This window comes from Chinchilla lanigera, unplaced genomic scaffold (genome assembly GCF_000276665.1).
Source record: "Chinchilla lanigera isolate Chin_1 unplaced genomic scaffold, ChiLan1.0 scaffold00026, whole genome shotgun sequence".
Classification (NCBI taxonomy): Eukaryota; Metazoa; Chordata; class Mammalia; order Rodentia; family Chinchillidae; genus Chinchilla; species Chinchilla lanigera.
Genome location: NW_004955427.1, coordinates 22,137,289 through 22,164,029, shown reverse-complemented (window position 1 = coordinate 22,164,029; position 26,741 = coordinate 22,137,289). Strand labels below are relative to the sequence as shown.

At 49.9% G+C, this 26,741-nt stretch overlaps 1 protein-coding gene across 3 annotated transcripts in view; it reads left to right on the top strand.

Moving 5' to 3' along the window:
- Positions 1-26,741, top strand: part of Sema5b (sema domain, seven thrombospondin repeats (type 1 and type 1-like), transmembrane domain (TM) and short cytoplasmic domain, (semaphorin) 5B) — a 109,552-nt gene that overhangs the window by 55,468 nt on the left and 27,343 nt on the right. For 2 of the 3 annotated variants that reach the window (XM_013515029.1, XM_005386522.2), the window contains exons 2-3: positions 17,985-18,188; positions 22,962-23,061. In XM_013515029.1, coding sequence (XP_013370483.1) covers positions 18,035-18,188; positions 22,962-23,061 — 254 coding nt within the window. In that variant the 5' untranslated portion in view covers positions 17,985-18,034. Of the gene's footprint in view, positions 1-15,662; positions 15,682-17,984; positions 18,189-22,961; positions 23,062-26,741 lie in introns of those variants that run through there. The other variant, XM_005386523.2, reaches the window with a different exon arrangement.

The following is a 26,741-nucleotide window of genomic DNA, read 5'->3' as shown; positions in this document are numbered from 1 at the left end:
GACAGGTGAGCAGTGAACAACCAGGATGTGGCACAGGCGGAGGCTGGCTGCCCGATACCAAGAGAAGCCCTGAAAGGGCAGCCTGTGCCTCAGGATTTGTTACACCTGGAGACGCGGGGTGGGCCTTTCCTATGCCTCCATCTACCTGCACTTGGCCAAGGGCCCGGGTGGGGGTCGAGTGTGTAGCCTCCTGGGCAGGTCTGGGGATAGGACACCAGCAGCACCCTCTCCACCTGCAGCCTCTCTCCCCTGTGAAGCACATTGAACTGAAGAGGTTTTGTACACACTTCTGAAGAGGGATAGAAGCCATTGGTGAGTTGGTTGAGAGAGGGTAGTCTAAGTCCCTTTACCCTATAGTCTACAAGATCATACTCCAAAGCAAATCATTGGTGGGATAATTCTTCCAAGACTAATCATGTTTAAGGGCTTATCATAATAAATGTTCTTATGTCAATCTCTCTTTCCCACTTGATTCTTGCAGTGGCCTCATAAGACGCATCTTATTATGATCTCCCTGTACAAAACTATTGCTGAGGGTTTAGGTGTCTCCCTAAGATGACTCAGTCAAAGTAGTCCATGCCTAACAGCAAATTTTCAGACAGAAAATAGTAATTTCCCCAGTCATACAGGGACTGTTGTGTTTAGGGGGGCACATCATTGAGCCGCTCTTTAAGTGGCTCACCTCTTAACCCTCTTCCCATGTATCAGCCTTAAATGAAAATGCTTCTCAGGGCTGGGAATTTAGCTCAGTGGCACAGCACTTGCCTGGCAAGCGTGAGGTCGTGAGTTCGATTCCCGGTACCGGAAAAAAAAAAAAAAAAAAAAAAGAAAATGCTTCTCAGATATCTTTAGCGTTTAAGACACCTGTAGATTCTAGAGGCTTACCTGGGGCTTTAAAAAGATGATGGTGCCTGCTTCAAGGGCCTTAGAATCTAACCAGGGAGCCAGATTTGGAGCCAGATGAGGAGGTTTGACTAAGTGCCAAATGGGAGGATAAGTGGGTGTCACAGGAACTGGGGGAGGGAAATTCAGCAGGGGCAGTGTTCCAGGCTGGCCTTCTGAGAAGAGGGGGTAAGAGGGAGTCTTGGGTCAGCTGGATTCAAGCTGCTAGAGTCTCTTCCTGCCAGCTGGTTGTCACTCAGACACCTGTTCCAGGAAGTGGCACAGCATCCATTCATGAATTCATTCATACAAACTCAAGTCTGCTGAGCTTGCTCCACGTGTCAGGCTCTGTGCTTGGCACTGAGGGAGCAGAGTTGAGGGGCCCTTGGAGCACCCCACCTAATGCATTCCTTGTCCACAGCAATGTCCACTTTTCAGCACCTCACCCCAGGCCAGGATGGGTTCCCTGCACTGTGTCAGCTTGGAACTTCATTCCTTTTATTAAAAAGAAGGTCATTGTCTTATGACCTTGGAGAGAAGAGGCACTCTGGGAGGGAGGGGGCTACTTACCTTTTGACTGCAGGTAGTAGGAAACACCACCCTTAGTAACTTTAAACTGAGGGATTTATTTAATCATTTAACAAGAGTTTGGATGTAGCTGAGACTGCTGGTCTTGTCTCCCTGGCTCCAAACAGCACCAGAATATTCTCTTGCCTTCTCTCTTGCCTCATCTCATAGTTAAATCCTGGCTGCTGTAGCTCTAGACATCACACTCACATGCAAGGCAGGAAGGCAGCGGGAGGGAAGGGCTGGCGCCTGCTAAGTGGATTCTCTTCTGAGGAAGGCAAACACCTCCCCCGAATCTGCAGCAGGCTCCTCTTATTCCCAGAGGCCAGGACTATGCACACAGCACCCTCACTGCAGAAGTGGTCTGGAGGCAAGTGGCTCACCTGGGCTAGGAGCAGGGCTACCACGGGTTCGCTTTCAAGAGTAATGGAATAAACACCAGCAAGGCAGCCAATACTGTTAGCCACGAGGAGTGCCAGGACTTTCTATGTGATCGTGGACACCGAGCCTCTATCCCAAGAAACTTCTGGGTTAGTCATAGTCCCTCCTGTTCATTATGCCTGCTTCTTGCTAGGCCTTCCTCAGAGGTGCAGAGCAACTCTCTAATCCTTTCATCCACATGGAGACTAAGCCTGGGACCTATCATTCCACCCCTGTCTCAGCCTGGAGCCCCTCTGGTTTCTGCCCAGCTTCACCCACTGTGAAACCCTTGCAACAGGTAATAGGAGGGAGAAGAAAAGCGAAGGGAGGGTGTTCTTTAAATGCCAGTGTTCAGCTGTTACTCAATGGCTCTGTCACCCTGGGTGGCATTGGCTTCACTTCTCTGTCTCCCTTGCCCTCCCCATTCTGTCTGCTTGGAGTCAAACTGCAGAGCCTAACCAAAGAGCAGTGCGTGGAAAGGTATCAGCATCCCCACGGAGTGCCGGGGCTCACCCAGGAGTGGACAGAAAAAGTGGGGCTCAGAGCTGTGGTCACAGGGGCAGGGACACAGGTGGCCCAGAGGGGATCCAATCTGGAGAAACTGGTCTGCAGTGCTGAGATCTCAGACTTGGACTCACCATCTGTCTTAGTCACTTTCCTGGTCACCAAGACACAACACCTGACACTGGTACCTTGATGGAGGAGAGCTTGGTTTTGGCTCACAGTTTCCAGCCATGGTCCGCTGGCTCTAAGGTAGACACAGGAGGGCAGAGGGGCACAGCAGAGAAAAGATGCTCACCATCGAGCGACCAGGAAGCAGAGAGAAGGGAGGAGCCAGGACAAGGGCACGCCCTTCCAGGGCACATCCCCAGTGACCCAACTTCATCCAGTCCCCACCTCCTAACACCACATCTAGCTACTGCACTCATCGAAGGAAGAATCCACTGGTAATTATGGAGCCTATGATCCAATCCTCTTCTATACAAGGAAAATTTGGGGGAACATTTTAGATCTAATACATAACACCATTTGACACGTAGCACTGGGCCGCTGACTGTAATTTGACGTAACTGGGATTTTCAACTCACTAAAGGCCTGGGGGGTAGTCTGAAACCAGAAGGGGTAGGTAGAGAAGGCCCACTGGAGGCCCTCTGGGAGCCAGATCACAGTTGGTCCAAGAGGAGGTGTGGACATACTGGTGTGTTGGAGTTGCACTGGAGAGCAAGACCAGCAGGAGAGAGACCAACGCCCAGAAGTCACAGATGTTTTGTTTGGCACATGTAGAGATTTCAAACAAATGCCTGTGGTAGCCAGCATTCAAACATGGAGAACTGGATGTACACCCAGGTGTGTAGATTTTTTTAAGAATGAGAAGGCCTGGTCTGCACCCTTGCGAGGTAACAGTCCACTAGAGGAGAGAAGGACTGGGGGGCAGCTGTCCTGCCTCCTCCCCATCCACCTGGTCCCTAGGTCGCCTCTCAGCCCTGAGGACATTGAAGCTTGGGATCCATGGTTGATGGCCACATGCCAGGACCTGACAATGGGCTGGATGTAGGACATATGTGGCAGGCAGTCAGGGAATGTTCAGGTGTGGTCAGGATACCTGGGAAGATGCTAGCGGTGTTGACAGAGTAGGGTATGAGGCAGGAGGGGGTTAAGGAAGAAAGCAGACAGATTTGTTTGGGGCAGGTTGTAAGAGGGATGCCTGGGTGACAGAATGAGGGAGGTGGCCACGTGGCCTGGAGTCCAGAAGGGAGGCCCCAGGAGCCGATGGAGCAGGGCTGGAAAGGAGAGCCTTGAGGAGGAGGTGGCAGTGCAGGCCACCCAGGAGCAGCCATAGTGAGTGAAGAGGGAGTTGAAAACAGAATCTTGGAGAACCACATGCCTGGGAAAAGAACGGGGGAAAGTTAGGGCCAATCAAGGGGCTAGAAGGACCCTGAGAGGGTGACGACGGGAAGTGGGTACAGCATTTACTACTTGTTTGCTGCTTTCCTCTATACCACCTGTTTTGAAGCCCAAAAAGTATTTTCAGAGCGTCACTGGCCAAGAGCCGAGTGCAGTGGAAGCCCTTATTCCTTCTGAAGCCCTATGTCCCTGTCCCCCTTGACCCTGCAGCTGCCCCGCCCCCATGACATGTGAACTCAACCGTTACTTCGCGGTGTTTGGAGCTCTTTCAGGAGTCTTACCTTCAATAAGTTGAGAGTGAAAATCTCAACCTAGAAAAGGTTGAGTTTCTCAAAGTTTCACTATCAGCCTAGAAACAACCCACCCAGGTTGTAAGGAACAACCTGGAGTGTTCTGTCTTCAGCCTCCAAGACAGTAGGTGAGAGGTGCTTCCAACTGGGTTTTCGAGACAGCCTGACTTGTTGCTTCCCCGTTGTGACCAGTCCCTTGCCTCTGTGGCCTTGGATTGTATGTGTATGAAATGAGGGCAATGTTGCCATGAGGGTTAAATAGGATGGCTTTCTTGTGTGCTTGTGTGTGTGTGTGTGTGTGTGTGTGTGTGTGCACATGCACACATGCACAGGGTGGAGTCTGAGCCTGCCTCCCCACTCACTGGTTTCTTCCATCTCCTGCAACACCAGCAGCACAGAAGGCAATCAGCAGATGTGACTGGTCTCACTTCGTTTCCATAGATTTACAAGCATCCCTGTATGTGTTACTGAAGAGCTGGGTGTAAGTCCTATTTTAAGAACACAGTAGAACGTGTTACTTGAAGAATGCTTTGGAAAACCCTTTGAGAAGTGAATACCAGTCGCCTTTGTACACATTTTGTGCCAGTGTTCATGGACTTTCTGCAGAAGCGCATCTCACCTGTGTGCTCTATTTTGTGACCTCCCCTTTGCATTTTGTAGCTGTCCTCTTTCATGGGGACAGATACTCTCACCCTGTCCAGTGCCTGCCATTTCTGCATCTCTGGTCCTCTCTCTTCCCTCCACCCTGGGCTGCACATCCGTGGTCCCCAGTTTTCACTCTAGAGTGGCCTTTTCCCCTCCTTGACATTGTGTGGCCCTGACTTTTTGGAGACACTTATTGGCTACTGCTCCTCCTCCTCCTCAGAAATCCAGTCACAGTGGCTGTCTGGATGTCAGAATGTGTTTGCCCCAGAAGATGACTGGGTGGGATGCCCTGTGGCTTCAGTCCATCTTTTGTCAGCCCAGCCAGATGGCTATAGTGTTAAGGGACAGTAGGGGGCTTGTTTCACTCGCTGGCCATGGGTGTGTTCCCCGGGGAGTGGTGGGGCTGGCAGTGGGAGGTTGATTCCACGTGGCAGGCAGAACAACAGCCACCAAAGAGGTCTCCGGCCTTATCCCAGGAACCTGTGAATATGTCACTTTATCTGGCGAAAGGAATTTGCAGATTAATTTGGTAAAGGTCCTGGAGGTGGGGAGATTTTCCTGGATTACCTGGATGGGCCCAATGTACTCTGATGGAGCCTCAAAGGGGAGGACCTTTCTCAGATGTAGTCCAAAGAAGATGTAACTATCAGAGAATGATCAGAAATGTGATGATGCTGGCTTTGAAGATGAAGGGTAGAAAAACAAGGAAATGGGACGCTTCCCTATAAATTCCACATAGCAGTGTTGTCTGCCAACATGCTCACTTCAACCCTGTGAGACCCAGGACCAACTTCCAACCCACAGAACTGTGAAATAATAAATGTACCTTGTTTTAACCCACAAGATCTGTGATCATTTGCTATCTCAGCAGCAGGAAATGAATCCAGTGGGCAACCCAGGGGCCACGGGGCTGTGTTGCCAAACGGAATCGCATCTCTTGCCTGGCTTGTCATTCAGAGTCGGTGCGAGCTTTCCCCCTCAGCAAGTGGTTTCATCGGGTCCCCAGGCCTGTGTCTCTTAGATGTCTTGTGGCTACACCCATCTCTGGATGCCCCAGCCAGATGCCATGGTACAGAGGGACCTTCAGGGGCTTATTTCATTCACTGGGCAGGGGGAAGTGTGCCCTGGAGAGAATGTAGGGCTGGCTGTGGTGCCAGACTGAGGTGAGAACAGAGAGAAGCCCCCATCTTCCGGGGGTCATCAACACATCTCAGTCCACTGTATTTTAGGAGCTTTTCTTTCAAAAATTTTGATAACACATATATAGCATAACAATTGCAATCTTAAGCTCAGTAGTGTTAAGGACTCTCAGAAGGTTGTGCAACCATCCACCATCCATCTCCAGGATTCTGTGCATTCTGCAAAATAGAAACTCTTTGCTCAGTAAGCAGTAACTTCCCCTTCCCTGTTCCCCTATCCTAATTTCTGTTTCTATGAGCTTAGCTATTCTAGGTATTTAATAAAAATGGACTTATACTGTATTTATCTTTTCATGACTGGCTTATTTTACTTTGCATGATATTCTCAGGGTTCACTCATGCTGGAACATGTCAGAATTTCTGCCCTATTTAAGGCTGAATAATATTCCATGGTTTGTGTATACCACATTTTGTTTGTCCATCTGTCTGTTCATGGATATTTGGGTAACTTCTGCCTTTTGGCTGCTATGAATGATGCTGCTTTGATCTCTTTGATACTCTGCTTTCAGTTCCTTTGGGTGGATTACCAACTGATAGATCACATTGGTAATTCTAGGCTTAGCTTTTGTTTAGCCACACTTTTTTTTCCTGGTGGCTACACAAGTTTAACCATTTTTTAAAGGTAGGGCTCAGTGACATTAAGCGCATTCACATTCTTGTGAAGCCACCACCCACATCCATCTCTTTTGGAGCTCTCTGAGTAAGAATAAGCTGTGTGTTGAGGAACCTTGCTCAGGAGAGCGAGTAGAAATACACCCTCCCACAAAGGTTTGTGTTGAGCGAGTGAATCTGTGCTGGAAAGCCCATGAAAATCCAGGCATTTTGCTGGATTTGCATCTGTTTTTGAGCTACAGACATGTTTTCCAATGCACTTTCCATTTCACCCAGCCACAGAATATCTGATAGCAAAATGTTTTCATAGCGAGCGCCTGCCCGTGGGGAGGAGCCAGGAGGCTGCTCTAATGAATAGATAAGCGGGTGTGTGTTTGGCAATATCCTCAGCATATAATTCCAGTAATTAAAGTAGACAAGTCTCCTTTGTTTTCTTTTTCTTTGTGAAAACAATAAAGAAAAATTACAGAATATTTGGGAAACAGGAAATAAAACTGTACTCATCATGATAGCATCTTAGTACCACCCCTGTTTGTGATGCTAATGTGTGCAAGGAATCAGGCAAACGTGCTCTTCTCTCTGCCCTTTTTCTTACAGCCACACTATAGATCCAGGAGCCAGGGACCCGGTGGTGACCCAAGGCCTCCCACAGCAGGCTCTGTCTCTGTGCCTTTGGCCACCTTCCCTCTATGTGCCTGTCCTTTCCAACACAGCTACCCTCCAGATGGCCACACTTGTTAGTTTTCTGAGCTGTGTTGGGTTCATTTCTGACCGTTAGCTGACTCACTCTGTTTGAAGGAGTAAGCCCAGGTGCATGATCACAAATGTGGAGTGATTACAGACTGTGCTTAGTAGGTTTTCCTGGAGTGGCCTGGGCTTCGCTCGCTTAGAAGGCTGTGTCAAGTAATGCCGTTTTCTGGAGGACTAGTTCTGCTGCGGTGTGCTGAGCCCAGGGCTGGAGCCCAACTGCCTGGATTTGCGTCCAGCTTCTGCCAGACTGACCTTTTGACTGGTTCGTGCCTCACTTTCCCAATCCAGGAAATGGAGATGAGAGTAGTATCTGCCTAATTTATAGGGTTAGTTTGTGGATTAAATGACACGCTATAATGAACACAGAACATTGCCTAGTACCTTGTAGCATGGTAGGACAGGACCTTGCTTTAGTGATAATGGAAATTAAAACTAATACGACAGTATGGATTTACAGGCAGAAGCGTTAACTGACAGGTAAGAAAAGATAAGAAAGGAGCCCAGCTTGAGTCCTAGCTGGAGGGGGCATATTTGATGAAGAGGGGGAGGAGGAAGTCAGCGTTTAGGGACTGGTTGAGATGGGCCAGGGTGGGGTTGATCATTGTCTTAGACCTGGTTTTGTTGCTTAGGTGAGTCCTCATGACTGGAGGGGCAATTTGGTGCTCAGGAAAGGAAGCCTTAGGGCTTGAAGGGCGATACTGGTTATGTGAGCTCTGCTGGAATCCAAGGTGAGCATGGGTTTAGGACAGTGATGGTGAACCTTTTAGAGACCGGTGCCCCAACTCCAACTGCAAAAACCCACTAATTTATTGCAAAGTGCCAACATTGCAATCATGCTTTAACATCTTTCGTCTTAGACGGTAAGCAAACCCAGGGGCTGGGGATTTAGCTCAGTGGCACAGCGCCTGCCTGGCAAGCACAAGGTCATGAGTTCGACCCCCAGTACGAAAAAAAAAAAAAGAAGGTAAGCAAACGCTCACACATGCGCCATAGGTTTGCCACCACTGATTTAGGGCAGTGGAGACTTCAGGTGGCAGATGTTCTCGGTCTTGGAGAGAAAGGTACAGCAGGTAAATTTAGGGGGGTGAGCATTGTTTTGCAAAATTTTAGACAGACATTCCCTAGGTAACCAATACATTTAGATGCCAAGCTGAGAAAAATTTGACCCAGAGCCTGGAAGGTCAAGCTTTGCTCTTCGCTGAGTCACCTATTGGATATTTGTAGACCCAAGTAAAATGTCATGGTTTGTAGCAAAAACCACTTTTAAGTCCCTGCCTATCTTAGGATAAAACACAAGTCATGCTTGTAACAGGTAAAGGGTCCAGGAGTTTGCTCTCCTCTGACCCTACGGTGGTCTCTGTGTCATGATTCTGTCGGCTGTGATTATTATTACTTCATCTTAGTTCTGCCACCAGCTCCCCACCCGATCCTGACCTGAGCATTCTCTCCACAGCCTTGGTGTACTCATCTGAAGATATTGGGTTGAACCAAATGTAAGAGCCCCTCATAAAATTTTCTGTGATGACATTTTCATTCTATCTTCCCTGTGGATGTAAAGGCAGTTGCAATAATGTGGATGGGACTGTAGGAAGGATTTCCAAGTGTTGATAAGACAAATGCTCCCTGGAGTTTTCTAGGAATGTGTGGGACAGAGCGGAGCATGCCCCTGGGAAAGGTCGTTGGGGGGCAGCGGGGAGCATCTCCACACCCTCACCCCCCCAGGTTCAAGAGCTTTCTGAGCCTCTCTGCCCCTTCCCCACTGGGTCTCTACCTTCCCTCTGGGGCCCAGCTGCCCAGACAGTGGGACCGGGAAGAAAAGAGGAAAATCCGTATCCAATCTGCTCTATTCAGAGCAAAGGGAGGGAATCTGCATCTCAATCTTATCTTTGTGCCCAGTTTAGCTAAGCTCGGCCTCCCAAGTGGTGAGTGATGGGTGGGTGGGAAAATGCCTTGGCTGCTCTGTGGAGGAGAAGCCCATCGCTGGGCAGCTGGGCAGTTGGTGGCCTGGGCCCGGTGGGGGGCTGGGAGGTGCCCCATGCCTCCCCTGCTGCCAAACCACAGACAGAATATATTCTTCCCTGCTCTTGATTTCCCCTCTATTTCCTCTTCTTTTCTTTCCTTCTCTTTCTCTCCCCCTTTCCCAGGCAAGGAGCCAAGTGGGGGACTTTGAATAGAAGCAAGGGGGAGAGGCTGGGGGAGCAGGACCCCCAGAACCCCATCCCCAAAGGCCCTCAGGGAGACAAAGCTGAAGTGGGGACCACGGGAGCATCTCTTTCACTCCCACCACCCTGGGCCTTGGCTGTCACGTCCACTGGCCATCAGCAAGCTGGCGCTGACTCTGTACTCTGTCCTGTCCATCTGGAACTTCTGGAATTTGTTTCTCAAGAGTGGCTTGGGACCTCGAGAAGCTGGCTCCCACGGCCCAAACTCACAGGAGGCTGATTTGCAGTCATCTTAATAACTGATAGCTAGTAAGCACTCTTCTTGGTAAGAAAGCCCAGGTAGGAAGCCAAATTAGGCTCCAAGGGCTGTTTCAACAGTGGGTGGCTGAATATGCCCAGAGGATGGGGCCGTGTGCTCCCAATGGAGGTTATAGTATCAGAGTAGCCTGCAGCACGAGCTTTTGTATCCAACAGTCTCAGGGTCGTATCCCAGCCCTGCTGTTTACCAGCACAGGACTTCAGGCTGGTTCCTCACCTTCCATAAGCTGTTTCCTTACCTTTGACTGAGAGCATTGATCACAGGAGCGTTTCTTGGCTTCCTCATGAAGCTGTCATGAAAACTTGCAAGGCAAAAGCCTAGCACAGTGCCTGGCATGTGCTCAGGCTACTCCGGCCATTGTCATCTAAGACTTACATGCTGTCATTTCCTCTTTGTGCAATAAAAAGAAGAGACCCCTGCTGCTCTGCTATGTGAGGGATCCTACTGCTCCTGTCCAGGTGCAGCTCTGTGGCCTGTGGCCTCTGGGCCTCCAATTTCTTTGCCTGCTCTACCTGAGGGCCCAGCCTGCAGTGGGGCTGGTGTGCCATCCGCAGGGTGCTGCGTAATGGGACCCAAGTCCAGCCATGCTCTGGGTGTGAGGCTGGGCTCTCTTGGAGGAAGAGGTACCTGATTGTAATTTTCAGATTTGCCTTATGACAAGTGGCCTCTCTAGTCCTTCTCTCCCACTGCCTGCTGCCATCTGATTCCCCAAAGCATAGCCTTGACCACTTTGTTTTACCACTGCAGACTGTCACCGGGTCCTCCTGTGCAGCAAAGAAACCGCCCTGAGCCTAGCTGTGCACTTATGTCTCCCTGTGACCTGGCCTCATCTTCCTTTCCAGACTAACCGCTCTGGGTCCCTCTCTCTGCTGTGTCTCCAGCACTATGGATTATCTGAGGATGCCAAGGGCCAAGTCTTTGTCCTTTCTGTCCTCTCAGTCTGGAGGAAGGGCCACCTCTGTTTCATTTGAGGCTTATGATCTATACCAGGCATTTTAAGTTTCCTTCCCACAGACAGCCCAGCAGTCTCACTTGGTTTTCCCAAGGTGTCTTGTACCTCGGAGGACGAGCTCAGCCTCTGCTTCCAGCTGACATTTTACTGTGCTTTGGCCTCCCTGGTGGCTGGAAGCTCCAGGGGAGCTGAAAGCCCACTCCTCTTCATGCTGAATGGAACGGAAACTGAACTGTGGTCCTCAGATGGTCTGGGCAGCCCTCTCTCTGGCACACAGGGAAGACACAATTGTGCAGGGGGCTGCTGTGGGCTCTGTGGGGGATGCAGGGCTAACACATGCACACACGCGGACACACACACACATACACACAAAGGACAGAGGTCCCTTTGACCGTGGGCCTCTGAATCGCTTCGGCCCAAGCTCTCTGCCCTTCTCTCATTCTGCCTCCCTGTCACTCTGAGACTTCATCTCCTCCGTGGAAGCTGATCCTTCTCCCTCTGTCAGTGCTGGGAAAACAGAAGGCCTACAGAAGGCCTGAGAAGGCGAGCAGTCTTCAAGAAGTTGCTTCACGGCTGTGCACTCTCTCTCCCACACATACTTGCCTTCACACCCCTCCAGGCACCATTAGAGTGACCCCACGGCGAGGGCCTGCCTGCGGGGAAGTGGGGCAGCAGCACAAGCGAAGGCGAGAAACTCGGGCTGAAGATGTAGAAAATGCTTTCCTTGTGGCTCAGGGTTTCCCAAAATAGCAGCAGTCAGCTGGTGCCGCACCTCCCTTCCCTGCTCCTAGAGCCCCCCCCACCCGCCACCACCACTGTGCCAGGGACAGGAAGACCCAGGACAGGACCGAGATGAGCTCTCTGCATCCCCTTCCTCATCCAAATCCCAGGTCCCAGGTCCCAAGTCCCTGTCTCTCTTTCAGGGACACAGTTCTTCTCCCCCGTTAGAATGTAAGCTCCTTGAAAGCAGGGATGGTGCTATTGACATGTGAGTCTACCCCCACTCTGACTTGTTCTCCGTACAGGACACGCACCCAGGAGGTACTCAGGAAGTACCCAGCGATTGCTGCGGAGCCCCTGCCCCAGGAAACTTAAGGTTTATTTTCTTGGTTTTCTCTCTGTCTTCTAAGAGTAAATCTCTAGTTCTTACTAGCAATATCAGCGATGCACACTTCATCATTCTCACAGGTGTGCTTTATAATCCAGACAGACAGATGCTGGACAGACTGACTCTGGACAGCCCCGCCGCACCTTTCCTCCTGTGTGTGCGCGCGTGCGCAATGGGACCGACTTCTGCAGGCAGCGTGAGGTGTGACGCGCACGAGCTACTTCTTACCGCCAGGCCCTCTACAGCTGGACTGTCCTGAGCAAGGCCACCCTGAAACAGGGTGTGGTGCGGTCTCATTTCCCTGGTGCCCTGAAAGGAGGGAACCCCAGTCCTGATTTCCTCAAATGCGATGCCAATTTACATCACTATCAAAACCACGGCAGGGTGTTCCCTTTGTCTGCATTCTCACTGATAATTATGTTTGTCACCCAAATGAATGTTAGCTTGCAGAGGTTTTATGTGTTCTAATCAACTTTCTACTTATGGATCCACCCTCTGCCAACCTTAGTTCTGGGCACTTCTAGGTATTCTTTCCAGGGTTGGGATGTAGCTCATTGGTAGAACCCTTGTCCAGCACGTGTAAGGCCCTGGGTTCCTTTCCCAGACACACACACATGCATACACATAGGCATTCTCTCTATAGCGAGGAACTACTGAACTTATGTACAAGTGATGAATCTGAGATGTGTATCCAGATATGTCAGCTTCTGGCGCTCAGGGCTTCCATGGTACTAGGCAACTCTCAGGAAAATCAGTCTCTTGCCACACATTGCTCTTTTGGTATTGTTTCAACATTAGATCAGACACTTGTATTAGAAACAGAAATTTTATTTGTCATAGAAATATTTAGTTTTAAGTATAAAAACAAACTATATTGAATAGAAATATTTTTTGGCTAATGATAACTGAGACCTGAAAAACCAAAGCCTAAACAAACTAGGAGAGTATTTAACTCCAATAATAGCCAGCAATTATACAACACTTGGTTTGTGGCAGGTGCTGTTCTAAACCCATTAGATGAAAGAATTCATTTAATCTTTGCAACAACATTTTTAAGAGATGGGTGTGATTTTCCCCTTATAGACAGGAAGCACAGAAGGAAGAGTCATGGTACAATGTTGCATGCTCAGCATGTGCAAGGCCATGGGTTGAATCCCAGCACCAGGTAAAGGGAGGAAGGAAGGAAGGAAGAAAAGAAGGAAAAAAGGAAGGAAGGAAGAGAAGGAAGAGAAGGAAAAAAAGGAAAGGAGAGGAAGGAAGCAAAGTAGGAAAGAAGAAAATGCAAGGGACAAGGCTGGAAAAGAAATCTGGAGGTGGGCAGAGTAGAGCTGCTTGTGTGTCATCGACCTAACTTCTACCTGCCCTCCTGCACCACCACCCTTAGCCAACCATCACTTAGCAAGTGCAGGTGGCTGATGGGCCAACTTCCCCATCCTATCTGTGGAAGAAGTAAAGTTTTCTTGGAACACTCCATGCACTGCCCACTGGTGACTTCCTCATGTACTGTCTCACCTCTGTCTGGAAGGCTAGGAGAGGTTTAATTGGAGTACATTGCCTCCAGCTCTCACAGATGCTGAGACTGCGCTAGATGGGAGGAAGGCCACCAACAGACACTAAAGCAACACCTGTGGGCAACTACTCATCTCACATAACTCCATGCAAAAACAGAAATTTTATTACCAAGACTTGGGCCGGAAGTGGCTTACAGAAGTGGAATATAGTCAGACCTCAGGGAGCAGCCAGAACTGAGTATGGGAACGCTGTCAGCATTCCAGCAAGTTTCTGCTATCTCCTATTACTAGTCTTTTTTCGGATTGTCCTCACCCTATAACAGGTGGAAGAGGACAATGCCCAGGGCCCATATTTACATTTCCAGATTCTTCTGCAAAGACTGACTTGACCCTGGATGGGACAGCTACTGATTGGTCTATTCTGATCCCATGATCCTATGGAAAAACAGTGATTGGTCTGTTTTGATCACATGATTGCTCTGGTGCAAGCAGCTGTGGCCAGGATAAAGTGGTATGTGAAAGGCTGCTGGGGCCTACCTCGTGGGCTGTGAGTGGAGGGAGATACTTTCCTAACATGGGGAATTCAAAGTTATTAGAAGTTGGGAAGTTGCCCCCACCCAATAAGTATCTAGAACTCTACTGAAAACGTGAGCCCTTTTAATACTCAATGATGTGAGGATTGCCTTCCTTTTTTAGTATGGCACCCCTGTTCTACAGACATTTTCAAAGCTTCAAGCCCTGGCTCACTGCACTCAGTGCTGGCCATTAGCACTCCATACTCCGGCCTATTCCTACCCGCTCCTCTGACCCTGCACTGCACCCTTCCTATGGGCTCCCTTGCCAAGGAGGAGGTCTTTGACAGTGATGGCAGATCAGGCCTGTGCATGCGCCTCTGCAGGACGGAGGATTGGGGCGCTGATGTGAGTTCAGCATTTCTTCAGCCTCCCTCACATGCCCTGAATTGGTCTCGGTGTGACTCTATGTGCTTCTTGTGTACCTGTCTCTCTGCCTCTCTCCTCCCCACCCTGAAGAAAGCCACATGAGTGGAGCAGATCCCAGATCCAGGCTCTTCCCTTACCTCCTCCCTGCATCCATCATATTCCCTATGTCCCTCCCCTTCTGAAACTCCCTGCAGACCTGCACTGGTGGGGCCCAGGTGGATGCAGTGATATTAATCTAGCAATTATTGATTCAGGAAGGACTTGCAGGACATATTAACATAAAAACTATAATGAGAATGGAACTTCTGCTGCAGAATTTAAGAGCTCTGAGGCATGAGGACTGGGGGAGGAGAAGGGGTCCAGGGTACATTCCTAATTCGGGCCCCTGGGGCTCAGGATCTGGCCACAGAGACTGCCAGGCAGGCTGAGTCTCTGAGAGTAGTGGTCAGACCTGGGTGGAGAGGTAGAGAGGCCTGGAAAGGGAGGGGAGTGTGGGGCAGGGGGCAGGTGGGCAATAATGGTGGAGGGCAGTGTGTGCCACCTTCGATGTCTTGAGGGGCTGAGGGAACAAAAGTCCCAGCTAAAGGATGATATTTGCATATGTGTTGAGTAATCTCTCCCGAGGTATTCTATTAGTCAGGGACCCCCAGGAAGCAGATGGTGCTCTCAAGTTAGGAGATGCGAGGGCAGTTTAATAAAGGAGCTGTTTATTGATGTGTGAGAAGGGAGCTGAGAACCATATGGATCATCCCTGTGCAGTACCCTGGGGCTGAAACCAAGGGGCCGGCCCCACCCAGGTTCTAAAGGCAGCAGGGAGGGAGCTATTTCCAGTGGCCTGGAAGCGGAGGATGCAGGCAGCTTCCAGCGCATCTCCTCCTCCTGCCACTGGCCACCCGCAACCCGAGGAAAGGGAGATCCTGGATGCGGGTCCCCACAGGTCCACCCAGCAGGCAGGAGAGGGCAGATCTGGAGGTACAAAGGGGAAAAGAGAAGTCTCCAGTGCCACCCATGCCCTCCTGGCTCCAGAACAGCTCCCACTCATTGACCGCCCAGTGTCTCCTAGGCATTATTCTAAGCTTTTAAAGTAACTCCTTTTGTCCTCATAGCTGTCGATGCACTTTCTATTGTTTTTTTCCTTCCTGATTTAGGGAAACCAAGGCAAGGAAGTGTCCAGTATTTTTCCTAGAGTCATAGAGCTGGTAAGAAGAAGAGCTGGGGTTTAACTCAGGTTGTCTAGCTCCAGAGCGTTGACCCTGCCCTTCGGTCCTCCCCTCCCTCATACATGTATGCTGTGGTTCTGTTTGAGAGGCCAGAGACAGTATTGCAGAAGGGCTGTGGTGGGTAACAAGCCTGGGACAGCAGAGCCGAAGCGCACATGCAAGAAGGCCCAGCCAAACACCAAGGGGAGAAAAGAACATGTAAGTGATAATATGAAAAGCATTTGGGTCCAGCCTCCCTTCTAGAGGGTCTCTCTGAGAAGGGTGACCATGTCCTCCTGGGAGGACAGAGAAGGTAGTGTTTGTACCTGAGGACTGGGGTCCGAAGAAGGGAAAGACTATGGGAAAGGATTCCTGATATGGTACTGAACTGGGCAGGGTAGACTGGTTGTGTCTGTCACTGCATTATTTCTTTGAAGCCTTGCAGCAACTCAGTGATGGATATCATCTCATTTCACACATATGTGAGGAAACAGGAATGAATAAAATAATCCTACTGCAATTTTCCAGAGCAAAGTAGTGGTGCTAGGAATGGAAGAGAGAAGAAAGGTTAGGAGCAAAGATCTTAGAGCAGGGAGGAGCCCCAGGGGCCTCTCACTGGCTTTCTGCCTTGGGGAGGCCCCTCAGAATCACCTCTGGGATTCCCTATCTGCCCACACAGGCTTCCACTGTGATTAACCCCATCCCTGGCTGAGAGTTCCTGACCCAGTTCAACCTCTAATTTCACAGAAGAGAAAAGCCATCCTTTTCTATAGCTGCATAGTATTTCATTAATTACAAAGATACATCATAGCTTATTTAAGCAGTCTCTTGTTTCTAGATATTTGACTGTCTTTCATCCTTCTGTTATTTCAAAGAATGTCACAGCAAATAATCTCATACAAAAGTCACCTTGTATAGGTGCCCTGAAGTCTATTTTTGCTTCTCAACTATCTGTGAAGTAGAAAGTTTGATTTTTCAAATTGCAACCTATTGCAGATGGATACTTGCATAAAATTCAATAAAAGTGAATTACCAGAAAAATGAATTGAAAAACAACATGCAAGTACAAGCCTAAATATTTGTTTTGTTCTCTCTCTCTCTCTCTCTCTCTCTCTCTCTCTCTCTCTCTCTCTCTCTTTCTCTCTCTCCCCTTCCCTCATTGTATTTTGTGGTGCTGAGGCTGAAACCTAGGATCTTGCACATGCTAGGCAAGTGCTCTGCCACTGACCTGTACCCCTAGACCTAATTCTTTGGTTGTTAGATTGAATACATATAAAAGTATTCTGTCAAATTACTAGGACGGCTTTAATCACTGGTTCTCACATTTCTTGTTTCTGTTTTTTTCTTCCGGTACCAGGAATCAAACTCATAACCTTGCGCTTGCCAGGCAGGTGCTTTGCCACTGAGCTAAATCCCCAGCCCCTCACATTTCTTAATCGATCTTACTGCAGAGTTGTTACAGTACAAGGAGCGACACTTATCTGTGCATCAGTTTGGGGAGCAGAAGGCCAGACTCCCAAAATTAGGCTGTTGAGTCAAAGGGTCAACACATTAGTAGTTTGGCCAGATACTGCCAGATTCCCCTCTATGTGAGTTGTGCCATTTTCATACTCAACAGCAATATATGACAGTATCCATCTCCCTTAGTCTCGCCAAAAATGTGTTGTCTAACTTGGATTTCTGCTAAGTTGATAGGCGTGAAGTGGTATCTCAGTCTAAGTGTTAATTTGCATTGCTCTTATTATGAGTGAGAAAAAATATCATTCATATTATTTTAAACCCTGTTTATGTTTATATTCTTTAACCATTTTTCTACTGGATCGTTGGTCATTTTCTTCTTGACCCCTAGGAGTGCTTTATATATTAGGAATATTAGTCCCTTGTCTGTAATATGAATTATAAATATTTTTTCCAGTTTGTCACTTGCATTTTGATGTTACTTGATATTATTTTTTTGGAGGGAGGACAGGTAAAAAATCTGTGTTCTTAATGTAGTCAAACTCATCAGTCTTTTCTTTGATGGTTTCTATATTTTGAGTCATAGTTTTGTACTGCAAGGCATGAAGGATTCTACCCAAATGTTCATCTAATAGTTTTATAGTTTTAACTTTAACATTTAAATCTCTTATCCAACTGCACTTTTTTTCTAGCATAAGATGTGGGTCTAAGTTGGACTTGGGTCCAAGTTTTTCTCCTTATAAATGGTTAGAGACCTCCCTGGTTCCATTTATTAAAATCCCTAAGATACCACTTGTATCATTAAAACTAATTTAAAACCATTTGGGATAATAATAGAAAGGGTTCTAGAATTCCTCAGTTTTGTTCAGAATACCATTAGAAGGAAAATTAGCTTTCAAGACATGATCTATAACTTTGCATTACTAGAGCATAAACTCTGAGCAACAAATACAATATACATTTATTTTTTAAAATGCCACCAGGCTGTTGACAACCACAAGGAAGGTGAGAGAAGTGGGCAGTGATGCAGGGAGCACTTGGTGAGACTGAGTTTTGTGTTGCAGGTTTCCTTCTCAGCCTGACTCCGGGAGCTAGGACTGCAGAGGGCTCCACCATGGTGCTCCCAGGACCCCTAGCTCTGTCACTCCTGCTACCCAGCCTCGCTCTGCTGGTGGCTCACCTCTCCAGCTCCCATGATGTCTCCAGCGAAACCAGCAGTGAACAGCAGCTCTGCGCCCTGAGAGAGCACCCCACTGTGACCTTTGAAGGTAAGCACTTCCCACTTGGTGGGTCTCAAAGACTTTGGGCCAGAGCTCAGTAAGGTCTTCCTGGCCGCTGGAAGACCTTGGGATGTTTGTTTCCTGCAAGATACTGAGCCTCTGAAGGATGTTTTAAGAACAGACCCCTGTGTGTGGGCTGGAAAGGTCTAATTTTTGTCTTCAGATGATTTATTCAGGGCCATTGTCCATGTTTTCCCTCAGGGAAGTGGTGGTCTTTTGCTAGGATTCCTTTGCTGGAGAATGAAGTTGAGAACACCCTGGGTGGCAATGGCCAAGATCTACTTGGTGGTCTCAGCTCTAGCTGGAAGCACAATCTCCGCTTCTTGACTTCTGTGATGAGGAAGAGTAAAGACGACTCCCTCCTTAGGAAGTGCCTAGTGATCTCTGGAAGGCTTCCTTCCCACTCCAAGTGGGCTGCAGGCATCCCTTTTTGGAGTCTTGGGAACCCCCAGTGAAAGGGGCCCTAATGACTAGTAATTCTTCTATTTGCTGAGGGAGAGCGTGGGAGTGTCTTATTAAAGTGCTTCTCAAAGTTGGATTTGTGAATCACTGGATGTATTCCAAGAGGTCCATAAGTTCTCTGTGATTTCTAAAATTAGTATATACATTTGATGATAATCCAAAAAATAAAACAAAACAGAAATACCAGAGAGGCCTGGATGTTCTCCCATGACCTAATGACCAGTCTGAGGGTCCCTGGTGGTGTCATGATCACATTCATAATTCAAGATCCAACACCTACATGGCGGCTCACATCAAGATCTGCAGATGTTGTCTCAAGAGTCCCAGGTTCTTAAGTCTGATCCACACTGGCCTACTCACTCCTCTAATAACCGTGCCAGGGAGGGCATGCAAGGCAAGGAGGCTGTCTTTTTTTTGCAAACAAAAAAACCAAGGCTTGGGGCTTGGAGAAACTTGTCAGAGCCAGGCTTCAAGGTCGATCTTCTGACTCCACTGCCCTGGAATCAGATGCTCTACCCTCCAGGGCCCTGGATCAGAGGTTGTGTGGTCCTGTCCTGCCTCGAAAGATAGTGAGGCAGGCCAAGGTGGAAACCCGAGCAGAAAGATGAATCAGTGAGGTGGAAGCTGGCGAGGGCTTTGATGGACAGAAGATAGGCAAGAGTTGAGAGCTGCTGGTGGAACAGGAGGCTGGAAGTGGTTTGAAAATGCGGGTTCCCAGCTGCAGGTTGGCTCCCTTCTCTGGGGAGAAAGATTTCCAGCAGCGTGCTCTGAGCGGTCTTGTTTGAACCTGGATCTCTGGCTTTGTAGGCTTAAGTGGATTAGAGTAAATTAGCAATGTCCAGAGTGTACAAACATACGTACTCTCTCAGACTCCTGATGGCTCCTGGAGTGCTGGTGGCTGGCACTGAAGGGAAGGACCAAGTGTGGGGACAGAAGGAGTAGGATTCCTGGGGCTGTCCCCAAGCTGAAGGCCTGTGACAGCTCCTCTTGGAACACGCCCTCCCAGGGGCTCTGTCCGGGGCACTGGCCACAGGGCTGACCCTTGTCCCCTTCCCCTCTCAGTCAGGGTAGTCTGTACTGAGGCAAATTAGGTGGAGAGGGTGCCAGAGAAGTGGGAGATGGGGTCCCAAGGATCTGGTTCTCTGAGACCGTTTTTGATCTTCCAGTGTAAACTGAATGGATCTGACTTCCTGCACCACCCTCTTACAGAATGAAGGATCCTGATACCTTTAGATATTCCTAGCCATTCATCAAATGTGTGTGTGTATGCATGTGTGTGAAACCCAAGGGGTGAAACCCAAGGCCCCCACATGCTAGGCTCACCACATTTTTATAGTCCTGCAGATGAAGAAGTATTTCCTGTGGGTACTCACTTACCTTGTACTGTCCCTTGAAGGTCACTGCTTCTGGTCCTCCAGCTCAGCTGGTCTGCCACCAGAACTACTTCTGTGGTCTGCCCATATATCTAGCACTTCTGAGCACACAGAGGGGCCTTGGTCTCACTGGGTGAGGGACTGTCTTCCAGCTGGTGCTGAGTTCCAGAGGAGTCACGTTAATCCAGCACAAGCCAACCACTGCTTCTGGGAGGCCCTCAGACTTGACACTTCATTTCTGAGTGATCTGGGGGGCCCCGACCCATAGCTGGGTGCTTCCTTCTTCCATGGCACCTGCTGGATCTGTGAATAGCCCCTGAATACCCTAAAGGAGCTGCCGGGGCACCATCTGACTGTCGGTCCTCTGCTTTGATAGGTGACATTTTCTCCTGTGGGTTTCTCCCTCTGCTTCAGCACACCCTTTCTAGGTGGCAGGGAGAAGCCAGGCTGGAGTTAACACTCATGGTGGTTAATCCACAAAGTGGGTAATTGAATTGACTGTAATTAAAATCACAGGTGCGTCATGGAGAATGTCATTTTTCTCCTAAAGTCGCCGTCCAAAGCCTTCGCTGCACATGGAGCTCAGAACGTGCTTGGTGTTTTAAAGACAGCTTTCCCTCTAGTCCCCGTTGGCTGTTTAATAATCTGAGACTGGCTCCCTTTCCAAGGCTCCCCCAGGATCACAGCCACGTCTCTCCCCCTCGGCCCTGTTTGCTACGCTAGCCCAGGTGGTTCCTTCAGGCTAAGGGACTGGGCAGAGCTGGAAGGAGAGCCCCACCCATACCCTCCCACTGTCACTCAGCTCCCATTGTCACCCAGCTCTTCCTCCCTCCTCCCCAAGGAAGGACCTTGCTGAAGACTGAGCTATCTGATCGTGGCCCCCTTGTCCTCCATTCAGCAGCTCACATCAGGGGAGGCCCCTGCCACAGAGAAGGAGGGAATTAAAGTATAACTTATCTGCCACTGTTAGGAACAGCCAGTCTGATGGGAATAGGCCAGGCCTGCACCGCTTCCTCCACACACACAGGAAAGACCTGAGCTCATTCGGAGGAACATGGACATACAGTGTAAATGGAGCAGAAAGGGTGGAAGGAATGTGGGACAAAAGAAGATGGGGCAGAGAGCTTATAATCCAGGTCTTCTGGAGGAGGAGAACCCGTGGTTTGGCTCACAGCGGGTACAGTGTTCTCCCAGGCTCTCCACAAGTGGCCTGAAGTCAGTTTAAAACTCTGCCCACAGGACTCCAGATCTATTCTTTATGCCTCCGTTGCCCAAATGCCATGGAGCCATTGAGGGCATGTGACAGTTCTCATTAACCCATAGGTAACTTGCTGGGGGCAGGGGCAGACCCAAGGAATTTGCTTCATTTTACTGCAGAGTTTCTTCTTTTTTTAAATCATGTATATCACAGCTTTCTGAAAAACATCCAACTCACAAAACCTCCAGTTCTCCAGGGAGCGATTAAGTGTTTGCCTGTCGTGCAGAAATGAAGGGCTGCTTTTACTCTGTAGTGGAGGGATAATGAGCAATGATTTATTTCCCTTGGATTACACACACACACACACACACACACACACACACACACACACAGTCCCTTGGCCCTTGTTTGAGCCAGTTGCTTATGCACCATGGGGAGAGAGCATGCGGCCTTGCACTTCCCTTTATCTCGCTCCCATGAGCGTGGAAGCTCCTCTGCCCCTTCGTTCTCACCTTCCCAATTGTGGCTCCCTTCCATGAGGAGGGGCTGAGCAGAACCATTAGGAAGTATGGGCCAGGGTGGTGGGAGGCCAGCTGGCGTGCCCCAGGTGTACCCTTTCAACCACCCCCAGCTAGCCAGAGGTTTGGGAGGTCTCTCTGCCCACCCAATCTCTTCAAAAGGCTTTGGGTTTGGCTGAAAAGGACCTTCCCTGAAGATGGGGTGGACATTGACTACCTGTCCTTTGTCCCTCCCAAATCCATGGGATCTGATCTGAAAACCTGATTATTTGTGCATTCCTGCAAGGCTGAGCCTGGAGATCCAAGAAGCAAGATTAGACACCTGTGATGGGGCTATGATGGCAGTATAGCAGAAGACTGGGGAAATCCTTGACCCTGCTTTGGGGAGTCAGGGAAGGCTTCTTGGAGGAGGTAGGGCTGGGGGTGACTGGAACTGTTCCATCAAGGGAGAGCAAAGGTAGAAAGGTTTGCAGGCTCCTGCAGGGTAGATTCGAGGACATGTAAAATGGTTTGGTTTAGTTTAGTGTGACTGGGGTGGAGTGTTTGACGGATTATAAGGATGAAGCATCATTTTTTCAACTGATCGCTAAGTAACTAATTGCCAGTCATTTCAGTTGGGAGGAGAGTGTGGCCAGAACCCAAAGGTCATGAGAGTTGAGACTTTCTGGGGAGGTGGGAAGGGCACCAAGATGGAGAGTGACATAGACACACTTGCATTTCAGAAGAGCGCTTCAGTTGCCTTGTGGGAAATAGAGTAGAAGGAGCAGGATTGGGAACCAGGCTGGTGAGCAGACTGTTGGCCCCAGTCCTGGCAGGAGATGATGGCAGCTTGGTGGGGGATGGGGTCCAGAGAGAAAGGTGTGGATGATTTGGGGTAGAACAAGTAGGATGTGCTCTTGTGTATCGATGTGGCTGCGGAGGGCCTGGGGAGCACCAGGGGTGCTTACAGATTTCCTTTTGTACATCTGGGGGAAGGTAGAGCCCTCTTCTGAGCTAGGGCACACGGCAGAGGCAGTGACAATAGTCTGCCACCACTGTCTGGGGCACATAGGCGGCTGCTTTCAGAGATGGTGGACTGTGGATCCCTGGTTGCCTGAGCACCTGTACCCTCTTCACCCCAGCGTCCCCCTGTTCTGTTCTCCAGTCTGATGCTGGACCAACAGAGCTCCTGGTCCAACAGTAACCAAAGGGTTGCCTCTCCCTCCACCAGATCTGAAGCCCTGGGTCTCTAACTTCACCTACCCTGGAGCCCGAGATTTCTCCCAGCTTGCTCTGGATCCCTCCAGGAATCAGCTCATCGTGGGAGCCAGGTAATGTGGTGCAGGGAAGTCGAGGCCAGGGTGGGATGCTTAGGACTGGGTGGAGGGAATGTTATTCAGGATGCGCCCACAAGGCAGACCTGTGTCCTGGCCCTGAACTGTTTGTCCTGTTCTGTGTGTGTGTGTGTGTGTGTGTGTGTGTGTGTGTGAGAGAGAGAGAGAGAGAGAGAGAGAGAGAGAGAGAGAGAGAGAGAGTGAATGTCTGTCCCTCAAGGAAGGAAGCGTGTGGAGGCTGTAGGCAGGGCTGACCCCTACCCTCCCCATCTCAGCCTGCTGCATTCTTCAGTGGTCGGCAATAGTGAGAGCAGGGACTCCTGCCGGCCACCTCCTGTCCCTGTTGCTGTAGTGATGCCAGGACCTGCCTAGTTGCTGAACTCCCCGGAGCTCAGCGCTGAGAATATGCCCGGGCGCCCCCTGCTGGCCAGCTGGCTACCTGCATGAGGCGTGCAGGCACAGCCACGTGCTTCTTTTACGAAGGGCTCTCTTTCCTGTAGCTGCTCCCCGAGCCCCACGGTCCTGATCCCGATTCAACAGGGACGCCTTGTGAGGCTTTCGGGGGCGGAGTAAAAGGAGCTAATTCCCCAGAAAACCACAGATCATCATCTGGGTAGAAAGGGAGCCTAGAGATGGTCTATCTGGTGGGTCCCAGAGCCTTTCTTGGGCCAGCAGTTCCTATGCCTCCTGAAAACTTGTTAAAATGTAAATCCTTGAGTCTTTCCCAGTCTCTTGAGTCAGAAACTCTGAGAGTGGACCCTCCTCTGTGACACACAACTGTGTTTATCAAGCCCTCCAGGTGACTGTCCAGGCTCAAGTTTAAGAAGGGCTGCCTTATGTTAATCATGCAGAAGCAGAGGCCCCGGAAAAGGGACTCTTTCCAAGATCCCAAAGCAAGATGACACAGGGCGTGGACTAGAATGTGGGCTTGCTAGCCCTGGGCTGGTGCTTTATCTGCTGGTGGGTGTGTGTCATGCTCTCTGAGTGTGCTAATAGTTTTCACCCTCCAGCCCAGAGGTTCCGTTCAGGGGCTTCAGAGCTGATGGGCACCTCCAGGCTGTGCTGTGTAGCTGGCCGGCCTTGCTCTTTGGCCCTGTTTCATGTCTTCACCCCTTCCTTTACTGTATGAAAAGGAGCAGAATCAGATAAGCTGGGTTCTCCTTCCGGATGAACTCAACCTTTGCCTCAGTTTCCTTGTCTGTAAAGTCTGGGTTACAGTGTGTGCTGTTCACCTCATAGGGCTGCTGGGAAGCTGAGGCTGAAAGCATTTTGTCTTTATGCTTAAAATTTTTGAATTGGCTAATTATTTTGCACCAGTCCTATGTGTTATTGGTATAACATTCAAAAGTTTTAAGAGTATATAGTAGAAAAGCAGGGCCACCCTTTTCACACAGACAAGCCCCTTCCCTGGGGGCACAGCCGCGTCTTCCAACGTATGCAGGTATAGAGGAGTATGAGCTTTATTTTTCAGTAAGGAGAGAGATTGTCTTCACATTCTATTTGGAGACATAGGAACTGCTGGCCCAACGTTCTACATTCTATTTCGAGGTGATTGTAGATTCACCTGCAGTTGCGAGAAATCCCGTGCAGAGATCCCATGTACCCTTCACCCGGTATCCCCCAGTGGTAACATTGTGCATAACTGTAGTACATTATAACCCAGAAACTGACATTCAGGCCATCCCTCCACCCAGCTCAGATCTCAGCCGTTTACATATGCACTTTGCAACACCCAAAAGGTAGCATCTGGAGACCCCACTCTGAACCTTGCAAAGATCGTTGGGAGGCTGCCATTCTTTCTGTACCTGTGGTGTGCCAGCCACTGCTTATGTACCATCTTGGAATGACTTGGCTGGTATACAGGGCAAATCAGACATGTAGTACATAAGCTAGTACATGTAGTAGATCATGCAAGCACATCATTATCCAGTATTCATGGTAACCCCAGGAGGGCGGTTCTATGATCAAACCCATTTTATGGATCAGGAAATTGAACTCAGAAGGATAAGTCACACTGGTCCCCCTGACCACTCCGGGCCTTCCTGTATAAATGTGCTGCTGGCTTCTGGGTCTGGAGGTTCCTTCACACAGTCAGAGATCATACCTTTTCACGGGTCCTCGAGACAGAGGCGGCCCTCAAGTCCACAGGGAGGTCCCTTCGGGACTGTCCTTTATGCCCCTAGAGCCAGTGTTTTGGGCCCTTAGCTGCTTTTCTCTCCTTCTTTTCCTAAGGCACTTTCCTTCCTCCTTCTCTGCCTGACATTTTTTTCTCCTTCTTCCCAACCCCTTAGGGCCTCTGGAATTTGGGCTGGGGAAATTTTCTTATCCATTTCCAATCCCGCCTTGCTCTCTGTGGAACTGGGGGTGGGTCTGGCTGCAGAGCCTCTCTGCTCTCTTCTCCCAGCTCCCAGCGGAGCCCCGAGAGCTGTGATGAATGGCTTGTGATGGGAGACAGACGAGTCCAGTGATGCAATGCTTCCCCTAATTTGTTAAAGCTGTGAGCAGATGCCTGCGTTACCTGAGCAGACAGCTGGGGCAGAGCCGTGAGCTGGAGCCCATCTGTCCCCAGGCCAGAAGCACAGGGCAGGGAAGCTCTGCCAGGGACCCAAAGAGGGGGCCGGGAAGGACAGCACGGGCCTGGAGCCTAGGTTGCGGGTGAGGCTGCCGGGCCCAGGACTGCAGAGACGCCCAGGCTTGCAGCCAGAGCCAGGAGAGGAGTCTGGGGCCTACAGTGCTCCTCACTGCCCCTGGCTTCCTGCAGCAAGGCCCCTCCTTCCCTTTCTGGCCCACTCGCTGACTTTCCCCTCATTTCTCTCCCCAGCACAGCTGAGGTAGGCCAGAGCTTTCTAAAGTAATTATTCCTGAAAAGTTCAGGAACTCAAAGAGGCCAAAAGAAGATAGAAGAAGGGAAGAAAGAAGATCCTCCAGGAAAACCAAAGCTTTACATCTGCTTGTCATTAATTCAGCCTGTTCATGTGGCTCCGTAGGCCTGGCAATAAAAAAAGCCAGACGTGAACTAGTTCTCCATTTCACAGATGCAGGCACTGAGGCCCACAGAGGGCCCAGCAAGTGCCCGAGCTGGAATCTGCCTGCCTCTGCAGCAGGCTCTGTTCTGTGAACGTGAAATTCCTTGTCCATGGTTCTCTGACCCAGCCGCCATCCAGGCATCCAAGTTCTGAGTCTGTGCAAAGCAGTCGGGTGGCTCACCCGATGCTCACTGTGTGCTGGGATTATCAGCAGCAGTGCCTTCTTTGGGACTACCGAAGGCTGATGAGCAGCTGGCTGCTGGGTGGAAATGGTGCTAGAGGAGGGTGAATCTGGCAGGGTTGTGCAGGCTGGGCTGGGGGACAGGGATCACGGAATGGAGGGTGGGGTAACTGGGCTGGAGGAGACAGGGTGGTCAGATCCAGAGAGAAGGCACACCCAGAGTGCCCCTGACTACTGGAGGTGAGGAGGTGAACAGGACTCCAGGCCCCTGTGTGGGGCAGGGCATGGTCAGGGTGGCAGGCAGGGAGGAGGGGGCAGCCTGCCTGAGTCCCTGCGGGGGCCCTGTGAGAGCTACTTGTAACACAAACCGGTTCTGTGGCCGGGAAAGGTGGGGTGAACAGATGTTACCACACCTTATCTTGTGTATGGATCTTAACTGGCTTTGTCTTTGATTCTAGAATCGAGCAACA